The 10,375-nt window shown below is 46.8% G+C and overlaps 1 protein-coding gene across 1 annotated transcript; it reads left to right on the forward strand.

The window, feature by feature from the left end:
• Window positions 1–7: 7 nt before the first annotated feature.
• EIF2B1 (eukaryotic translation initiation factor 2B subunit alpha) lies at window positions 8–10,023 on the forward strand. Its single transcript, XM_049866015.1, has 9 exons — window positions 8–167; window positions 1,227–1,328; window positions 3,330–3,466; window positions 3,599–3,715; window positions 5,970–6,086; window positions 6,641–6,705; window positions 7,708–7,783; window positions 8,285–8,410; window positions 9,144–10,023. The coding sequence occupies exons 1-9, from the start codon at window positions 155–157 to the stop codon at window positions 9,306–9,308; spliced, it is 918 nt and encodes a 305-aa protein (XP_049721972.1). The 5' UTR covers window positions 8–154; the 3' UTR covers window positions 9,309–10,023.
• Window positions 10,024–10,375: the final 352 nt, after the last annotated feature.

Below are 10,375 nucleotides of genomic sequence, written 5' to 3' on the forward strand. Positions count from 1 at the left end.
ACTCGTAGACACGCTCCCGGCGCGCCGGAAATGGGCTGCAGAACTGCGGCGCGCGCTGTCAGTCTCAGCGGCTTCGAGCCGGCACAGTCGCGGCATCTGTCGAGGCAGCGCGGGTGCTTCTGATCTTCCCGAGCTTCGCCGTCCGGAGCGCACCATGGACGAAAAGGGTAAAGTGGGGCGAGGCAGGCTGGGGCCACTGCGCCTAAAGCGGGTCGGGGTCTCCCATCTCGCACGCCCAGGCTGCACACGGAGAGAAGAGAGGTCGCTTTCCAAGCTCAGGCAGCTCTGCAGCGTGTCCTTCTTCTAGTAAAAGCTACATCTCCCTCGCTGCTCCTATAGGTGGGGGATGGGCCCTGAGAGTGTCCACAGGCACTGCCCTCCCCCGCGCGCTTCTTCCCATGTCCATTCTCCAAAAAAGTGAGACTTTGGACGAGCGTGCAGGCCTTCGAAGACTCGCCTTCTTCGTATGTGAAATAGCAATAAGACTCCCTGCCCTAGTGGATCTGTTACAATCTAAAAAGTAAGGCATAGCCGACATACTCCTCTAATATGGTTTTGAAGACATTTAAGTAAAAAACAAGGAGCAAGCTAATGTACAAAGTACCTATCATGTAAAAAAACAAAGGGTGGTGGAATTCTGCGTACACAGATGTGTATATGTGTGCGTGCGCTTGAATTAGCCAAGACTCTCCTTGAAAGGATGTAGAAGAAACTGATAATGGTGGTTGATTCTAAATCCTCTCAGGACTTGGGATTAAGGATAGGAGAATGACTTTTCACTATCATTTAGCAGAGCTTGAATTTTATACCATTGAACATGGACGGCCTTTTCAAAATGAGACAGGAAGAAAGCTTACGAACAGTAAAGTGGCGTCATTTCCGTTCCCATTAACATTTGTCGTCCCCCTGAAGTTCACTTACAGCCAAAACCTTGAAAAGAAAGTATTCCTTGTTTTGTTTCCTACTGTTGTTATCGTTAGGTGCTGTCGAGACGATTCCGACTCCTAGCGACCCTAAGTGACAGAGCAGAACTGCCCCATAGGGTTCCCAATGCCATTATCTTTAGGGAAGCGTATCACCAGGTCTTTCTCCTGTGGAGCTGCTGACTGGGTTTGGACCACTAACTTTTTGGTTACCAATTGAGTGCTTAACCACTGTGCCACCAGGGCTCCTTTTTCCTAAGGTTAATAGTCATTAACCATGTCTCTTTTTTTCTCCTTTCCCAGAGTTAATTGAATACTTCAAGTCTCAGATCAAAGAAGATCCTGACATGGCCTCAGCAGTGGCTGCCATCCGAACTTTGCTGGAGTTCTTAAAGAGAGATAAAGGTAGGAGAAGAGCATCCTCAAACATGCTGGGCCTTAGGAAAGTCTTCCAATAGCTGTTAGGAGAAGTGAAGAAAGTGAGAGATGTATGTCTGCCTACGTTAGGTCTTAGAGCTCCAAGCTCACATTCTTCTTCATTTAAGCGTTCCTTTTAACCTGTAGAGAGTCCTCAAGTTATCATCAAAGGGCTCCCCCCATTTCAATCTCTGAGTATTGACAATTTTATTTATTTCCAAATCTTTTTTTAAATTTTATTTGTTGTTGTTGAGAATATACATAACATACACCAATTCAACAGTTTCTGTATGTACACTTCAGTGACATTGGTTACATTCCTCAAGTTGTGCAGCCATTCTCACCCTCCTTTTTTGAATTGCTCCACCCCCATTACCATAAACTCACTGGCAAAGGGCCCCCCTTTTATAAGTGAAATATCCTTTCTGTGCGAGTAACTGCTGTATCAAGGTAACTGTAAAGTTTAAAATTTAGCAATACCTCAGCTTTACAAATGTTTATCGAACGTTTTCCCTGTGCCAGATTCTGTGCAGGTGCTAGAGAGAATGTCCTGGAATAAATTCTGGACTTAATGACATTAACTGTGATCTATTAATTCAGACATCCTAAATGTAAACACTTGGGTATTAAAAAAAACACACCAAACCCATTGCTGTCGAGTGGATTCTGACTCATAGCAACCCTACAGGACAGGGCAGAGCTGCCCCATAGGGTTTCCAGTAAGCACCTGGTGGATTTGAACTGCCAACCTTTTGGTTAACAGCCAAGCTCCTAACCATCATGCCACCCGGGTATCTACGTGGATGTAGCATGATATTAAAGAGCCCTCTAAAGGGCTGACCTAGAGACCGGTGTCTCTAAGACAGTCTCTAGTGTCTTCCCCTTGTCCTTACAATAACATGCAAAGCCCTGGGCCTCCACCACGTTGCACACCTCCTCTGCGTCTGCTACCTACTTCCTTCTCTGCTCCCCCTCATTGAGCTCTGCTTCAGTCGTGCTGGCACCTCTTTTTTCCTCAGGCCAAGTTTGTGCCCATCTCTGGGACTTTGCGTTGTTATAGTCTACGCCTGGTAACTTTCCCACCGGATCTTTATGGGGCTGGATCCTTCCTTAGTCTGGTCTCAGTTTAAATGGCCCCCATTCCAGGAGGCTACCCCTGTTGTTGTTGTTATTGTTAGCTGCCATGAGGTAAGTTCCAGCTCATAACAACCGTATGTACAACAGAATGAAAAACTGTCTGGTCCTGCTCCATCCTCACAATTGTTGCTGTGTTTAACCCCATTTTTGGAGCCACTGTATCCGTCCATCTCATGGAGGGTCTTCCTCTTTTTCGCTCACCCTCTTCTTTACCAAACATGATGTCTTTCTCCAGGGACTGGTCCCTCCTGATAACATGTCCAATGTACGTGAGACAAAATCTCACCATCCTGGCTTCTAAGGAGCATTCTGGCTGTACTTCTTCCGAGACAGATTTGTTCATTCTTTTGGCAGTCCGTGGTATAGTCAATATTCTTCAAGGACACCATAATTCAAATGCATCAATTTTTCTTCAGTCTTCCTTATTCATTGTCCAGCTTTCATGTGCATATGAAGCAAATGAAAATTCCATGGCTTGGGTCAGGGGCACCTTAGTCCTCAGAGTGACAGGTTTGCTTTTTAACACCTTAAAGAGCTGTTTTGCAATACATCGTTAATCGTAAAGCAGTGGCTGCACCTTTCTCATTCTGCTTTTTTCTGTCCCCGTTACATCTGTAATTAACTTGCCTGTTTATCTGGGTGCTTGTTTATCGTCTGCCCCCTCTTCTAGAAGGGGAGTTGCAGCAGAGCAGGGACCTTATGCATCTTGTTCACTGATGTTCCCTCAGCAGCTGGAGAACCCAGGCTTAGTGTACGCACCCAGTAAATAATCACTGAATGAATTCATGAATCTCAGCCTCCACAAGGGGCTGTGGTGCTAAAAAGAACACATTCCTCGTGTGGTCATTCCAGGGGAGACAATCCAGGGCCTGCGAGCGAACCTCACCAATGCCATAGAAACCCTGTGTGGTGTGGACTCCTCTGTGGCCGTGTCCTCTGGAGGGGAACTCTTCCTTCGCTTCATCAGCCTGACCTCCCTGGAATACTCTGTAAGCCCTGCCCTCCCACTTCCCTATTTGCTTACAAACACCCTCGGCCTTACTGTGACCCTCTCCATCCTCTCATGTCCTCGGCTTTACTGTGACCCTCTCCGTCCTCTCACGTTGCTCTTTCCTCCCTAGGATTACTCCAAATGTAAAAAGATCATGATTGAGAGGGGAGAGCTTTACCTCAGGAGAATATCGCTGTCAAGAAATAAAATTGCAGATCTGTGCCACACCTTCATCAAAGACGGGGCCGTAAGTAGATGTCTATCACGTGCGGTAATGAGGAGCAAGGGCTCTGGAGTCAAACTGCCAGAGGTCAAATCCTGGCTCTGCCACTCATTTGCTTTACAACCTTGGGCAAGTTCCCAAACCTCTCTGTGCTGCCGTTTTCACAAATGTTAAATAAGGGTAATAATAGTACCTGCCTCACAGGGTTGTTAGAAGAATTAAATGAGTTAGTATGTGTAAACGTCTCGGGACTCTGCCTGGCACATAGTAAACGCTCTATATATGTAGATGGTTGTCGTTATAAACAGGGGCCCTGGTGACACAATTGTTGGTGGCTCAGCTGCTAACCAAAAGGTTGGCAGTTCGAACCCACCAGCTGCTTCTTGGGAGAAAGATAGGGCAGTCTGCTTCCACAGAGATTTACAGCTTTGGAAACCCTATGGGGCAGTTCTACTGTGTCCCATAGGGTCACTATGAGTCAGAATGAACTCAACAGCAGTGGGTTTTGGTCATTAAAAACAGGCTGAGAAAAACCCTGGGACAACATGGAGGGTTCTTGATTTAATAAGATGTTTCCCTCAAGAGGCACCCTGGTGGCACAGTGGTTAGGAGCTCAGGCTGCTAACCAAAAGGTCGGCAGTTCGAATCCACCAGCCAGTCCTTGAAAACCCTATAGGGCAGTTCTACTCTTTCTTATAGGGTCGCAATAAGTCAGAATCGACTCGACGGCAATAGGTTTGGATTTTTGCTTTGCTCAAGAAGTATCTGTATTATTGGACTCGTACTAATCTAATTTAAATCAGCCCAGAACAGCCATTGTTTCTGGTTAATACTGAACATTGTCCTGCTGAAGAGTAGGGCTGGATTGAGGTGCTCTTTTTGACTTCATTTCAAATGTTAACCACACAGATGGAGAGCTGCCAAGCATTTGCGTTGGGTGAGGAAAGGCCAGAGCTGCAGGTTGAGCCTGTCTCCCTACAAAGGGCTCATAAAGCTTTTATGGCGCCTCTCCCACCAGCAGACGTCCTTTTTGCGGCCTCAGCCTCCACTGACCACAAAATTACTGACTTGCATTTGACTCTTAAGTCCTGTCCTCCTTTTTATTACCCCTTTCCCAGTCTTTGAAGTTCAGTATTAAATAAATAACGTAAGTGACATGAGTGGAACTTGTACACAAGCTGGTTGCAAACAGAGCTGTCTTCTGGCTAAGTACAGGCCCGGTGAGGACTGTCTGTCCCCGAGGCCTCCCCTCTGCACAATCAGTGCAGCGCTGCTGCTCCGCAGGCTCGCTGGTTGTTGTGTTTCATGTGCACACCGCCTCCATCGGCACCGACTTAGGCTGTATTCAGAGCAGAGCTGGAGTCACTGGGGAGTGCAAACAGGTAACGTGCTCGGCTGGCCAACTTAGAAGAATGGTCTGGCGAGCTGCTTCCAAAAAACCAGCCATTAACCCTACGAGCACTGTGGGGTGCCACGAGTCAGAATCAACTCCACAGAAACTGGTTTTTTCAGAGGTGCTCAAACTTGGGCCTGCAGGTGAGTCACCTGGGCACCTTACCACAGGCAGAGTCTGAGTCAGTGGGTCTGGGCTACAGCCTGAGAACCTCCGTTCTAACAAGGAAGGAGCTAGAGAACTGGCACCCATCCGCCTCGCGTTACACTCCTCTGCACTCTGTTCCTTAGAGCGAGTTATGCCCGAGTCGTCTGCAAATCGTATCCAGCCCACGAAGGTTGTGTCTGTGTTTATAAAATCTTTCCCACTACTTACCAACATGTAAATACTGGATTTTAAGCTTCTCTAGAAAAACCAGATGATCTGGCAACAGTGGGCCAGAGCGGCTTGACCCCCCCGAGCCTTCCACTTCGCTGCCGGCTCTGCCCGACTCACTTCACGTATTCACGTTACCTGCCTGGTGCCTGTCGGCCCAGGTGTGCAACGCATGTCTTAGCAATAGGAAAACCAACCCGAAGGAACGTAATGGAGCATTCAGATACAAAGGCTGGGGGGTCTTGTGAGTACCACTGCATGGGGGTTCCACTTCTGCACCTGCTGTGGGAAGGGGAGACCCTAATAGATTCCTCTGGCAGAAACCTTTTTCAGCTTGTCTGTGACCTTGGCTCTCGGTGCACTCTAAGGAGCTCCTTTCCGATGATAGTTGGTTTGTGCAGGAACCATGTGGAGAACGCTTAGGTTCCCAGGAGCAAGTGCTACCATGACAAGTGGCGTGGGTGAGCGTAGGTAAGCTGCCTTGTCTGACCCAGCTCTCTCGGTCCACAGAGGATATTAACTCACGCCTCCTCCAGGGTGGTCCTCAGGGTCCTGGAAGCAGCCGTCACGGCCAAGAAGCGTTTCAGCGTGTACATCACAGAGTCTCAGCCGGATCTATCAGGGCAAGTGTCTTTCCATTCAGTTACGTGCCCAGCAGTCACCTTCAGGAGCAAACTGTGGGTTAGAATCCATCAAAAGAAGAGCAAGAAAGTGCCCACTTGCCCGTCAGTCAGCTTTATCTTTGTGCCCTTTCCTCCCCCGGGAAGAAAATCACTGTGAACTTGCAGTAGATTACAGTATAGGATCTAGAATTTGTATTTAAGTAGTTAAATCAGAGGAACAAGAAGAGAGTGATTGAAAGATTGTTTTGATCAAGGGTTACGTAACTCACATGTCTAACTACCCAGACTAAAAGGAAAACTTCCCCTTTATCCTGAATTTGTATGTCTTACCCAGGGCCCCCAAGAATAGTTTTCCTGAAATACATACTTTCTTTTGAAGAACACCAGTTCTTAAGTTCTTAGTCCAGCATCTTGGGATCTGCCCTTTAACCCATCAATATTAACTGGAGTTTCAGCCTAATATCATGTATCACTGTCCAAATTAAGTGACTCATCGGACATCACTATGCGGCCTTTTATGACTTTCTCTAATGCTCTCAAAATGTCATCTTCAGTAAGAAAATGGCCAGAGCTCTGTCCCACCTCAATGTCCCCGTCACTGTGATCCTGGATGCTGCCGTTGGGTAAGCACCGGCCTTTCCCGGCCACGTTCATCTTTCTTCCCCCCGCAGCTTGGCTTGGAGAAGGGTTTCCAGATGGAAGGTTTCGTCCCATTTGTAAAACTGCACAGGTCACCTCCCGCCTCTTAATTATGGAGCTACATTAAGGTAGCAAAGCTCATTCTAACTTAGGCCTTGATAATGCATGCAGGAGCGGGGGCTGCAGGAATCGGAAGAATGGGAGTGGTGGACATAGGATTATGGATAAAAGGGCTCATGCATTTTAAGAGCAAAATGCAAAGGTCGGTTAGGGTCAGAACGTGTAAGTAGAGCCCTCTCTACATCCTCAAACATGGACTGGCCTCCGTGGCACACTGAGGTTGTTTACTCACCCAGGCAGCTTCTCTCCTGAGAAAAAGGTCAGCTGGTCCCTGGGTGGCTAGCGCACCTCACAAGAGAAAACGGGAGTCATAATCTCTCGGCAAGAAATGATCTGACACAGATGAGGAAGGAAATTAAGAAAGTGTTCCAAAGTACACATTTTGAGGAATTCCACTGACTGTTCATTTTAAAAGGTCAATTTGCCTCTGCCCCACTAGAAAGACTCTTAAATTGCATAACACACTCTAACTTCAGACCACAGTAGGATTTTTGATTTTTGAGTTGTTTCTAATTAGTGGAACAGAAATCAGAATTACCACACCCAGCTAGGATAGATACTGTATTGTGGAGCTCTTGCTTCCCTTACACACGTTTGTGTGCATGTATATACTGTGAGGTTGTGTAAATTGTGTCTTATTGTGGGGTCGTGATCAAAGAAGGCCTTAAAGGCCCTTGTGACAGGACTCAATGCCAACGGGAGATGGTCTCGTGTGCTCCGTGCACTTTGGAAGAAAGGTGGTTAGGGAGGAACTTACCATGATAAAAAGAGAACATTGATCCTTGCAGATGATAATGCTACTAACAAGGGCCAGGAAAAAAAAAAAAAAAAAAAGAACAATTTTTTTTTTTTTTTAATTTTCTTAGCTATATCATGGAAAAAGCAGATCTTGTCATAGTTGGTGCCGAAGGAGTTGTGGAAAATGGAGGGATTATTAACAAGGTAGGAGCATCATTTCTTCACAGTTCTTCCACAGAAGCACAGAGATACATTGCTGATGCAGCCACCAGAAAGGACTGTACCCTAAAAGCCGTCAGCCTCCTCATCCTGCCCAGCTTCGGGACTTCATCACTGCCTTGACTCGTTCTCTAGTCCCAGGAACCACTGCAGTGGGCAGTCGAGAGAAACTTTTATTTTGGTTGCATTTCCTTCAGCTTTGGGAATTGGTCTGTGTAAATTAAGGGGATGTAATTTGTATTTACTCAAAACAGGCTTCAACTCCAGTTTTGTTTTTTCAAATTGGGCGTATTTGACCCGAATATTTTATTACAATTTCTCTATCCATTGCCTGACTTGGAAAGGTTTTGTGAAAGGTTGTTTTCTTTTTTGAAAGGTCCCCTTTAATTCCAAAGCCAGATTAGGTATGTATCATGTTCATTTGTACACTTTCTATTCCACTTCAGACGTACAGGACTCAACCTTCTCCATTTTCTGACTTCCCAGATTGGAACCCACCAGATGGCTGTGTGCGCCAAAGCACAAAACAAGCCTTTTTACGTGGTTGCAGAAAGTTTCAAGTTTGTTCGGCTCTTCCCGCTAAACCAGCAAGATGTCCCAGATAAGTTTAAGGCAAGCATTTTATGTATTTGAAGGGGTATTTGAGTCAAGGCTGAAATCTTTGAAAAAACGCAATGCTAAGAGTGGTCCAAAAAGTTACTCGCTTTCCATTGCAATTTCCTCCAATACTTGGGATATAAAGATTACTTAGGAGTTGTTGAACTTAAGACTCACACATTTGTTGCCAAAATTTCAGTCCACTGGTCTCTCATTCACTTAAGCAGCTCAATACATGTGCTAAAAGGCAGCAAGGAGAGCTAGTGGTTAGTCCAAGCTTTGGAAAAAAACTCTGAGTTCAGCTCCCATCTCTCATCACATCCTGCCATGTGATCTTGGGCAAGTCTTTAAGCCTCCCTGAACTTTGGTTTCCTGATCTGTGAAACAGGTTAATTGTATCTGACAAGGTGATGAGGACTGTATGAGATAATCCAGGGGAAGGGCTTAACACAGTGCCTGGCACGTGGTCATCTCTATAAATAGTGCTCTCTTGAGTGGATTCAGCTCATCCAGCCCAGCATGGAAGGGGAGATGTGGTTTGGGTTTTCCATTCCACTCAGGCCCCTGGGCAGCATGCCATGACCCCGGCAGCACCTGGCCCTCCTCAGCCCCGTGCTGTTCAGCTGCCTTCTCCCCATTTCCTGAGAGCACTTTCCAGGAATAGCGCACTAACCGCCCCGGCCACAGCCTCACCCGTCCAGAGCCCTAAATATGCGCCGCAGCTAACTTCTGCTTTCCTCTCCCTCAGTACAAGGCGGACACGCTGAGGTCTGTGCAGGCTGGACAAGACCTCAAGGAGGAACATCCCTGGGTCGACTACACGCCCCCATCCTTAATCACACTGCTGTTCACAGACCTGGGCGTCCTCACGCCCTCAGCAGTCAGTGATGAACTCATCAAGCTCTATCTATGACCACCGCAGCCGTCTTTGCCAGCAGACCGTTTCTGTAGTTGGGGCAGGTTGACAAGCCTCTTGACTCCTCGTGAGCCAGGCCAAAACAGAATTTTTTTCATGGGGATCTACAGACTAAGAATTTAAAACCATAAATCTTTTTTACTCTTTTCAGTCCCATCTAAAATGTTTTCATGGTTCTCCTAAGACTCAACCTAAATATTACTTGAGTTTTTCAGAGACTTTACTCATTCTCAGTTCCCAGAAATACAGCTTATTGGCTACTTGACAAATTGGCAAGAGAGGACATGCCCAAGTCCACCTCCCTTCATCATCCCCTGCATGCCAGACTGTTTGCCAAAAGCATCCATTAATGACATAAAGGCCTAAAAGCAGCGTTCCTGACTAGAGCCAGGCACTCTTCACTACACGCCCAAGAGCTGGCCAGCACACAGGTTACACACAGTGCCTTACAGGAAGGCAAAAAACAGTTGCTGAAGTTACATCAGGCTCACGGTGGTGAACAAAAGCCAGGGGCTGCCATCGCTTCAATGAGATCAAGCCAAACGAGTGGACACTGTACCAGGACAACGCAAGGGAAGCCGACAGGCCCTCGGCAGTAGCAACCCTGTGCAATTCCCCACTTACAGGGGTGCCTTCTGGAATGCTGGTTGAAGTTAAATTCTGTATCTGTGAAAGATGCAAATTTCCTTTAAACATGTTTGGGTCCTGAAAAGTTTTTTTTATTTAATTATGCTTTAAGTGAAAGTTTACAAATCAAGTCACTCTCTCATACAAAGTTATACACATCTTGCTATGTACTCCTAGCTGCTCTCCCCCTAATGAGACAGCACACTCCTCCTCTCCACCCTGTATTCCCCGTGTCCATTCAGCCAGCTCCTGTCCCCCTCTGCCTTCTCATCTCGCTTCCAGGCAGGAGATGCCCACATAGTCTCATGTGTCTACTTCAGCCAAGAAGCTCACTCCTCACCAGTATCATTTTGTCTATATAGTCCACTCCAATCCCTGTCTGAAGAGTTGGCTTTGGGAGTGGTTCCAGTCTTGGGCCAACAGAGGGTCCAGGAACC

This window comes from Elephas maximus, chromosome 22 (assembly GCF_024166365.1).
Source record: "Elephas maximus indicus isolate mEleMax1 chromosome 22, mEleMax1 primary haplotype, whole genome shotgun sequence".
Classification (NCBI taxonomy): Eukaryota; Metazoa; Chordata; class Mammalia; order Proboscidea; family Elephantidae; genus Elephas; species Elephas maximus.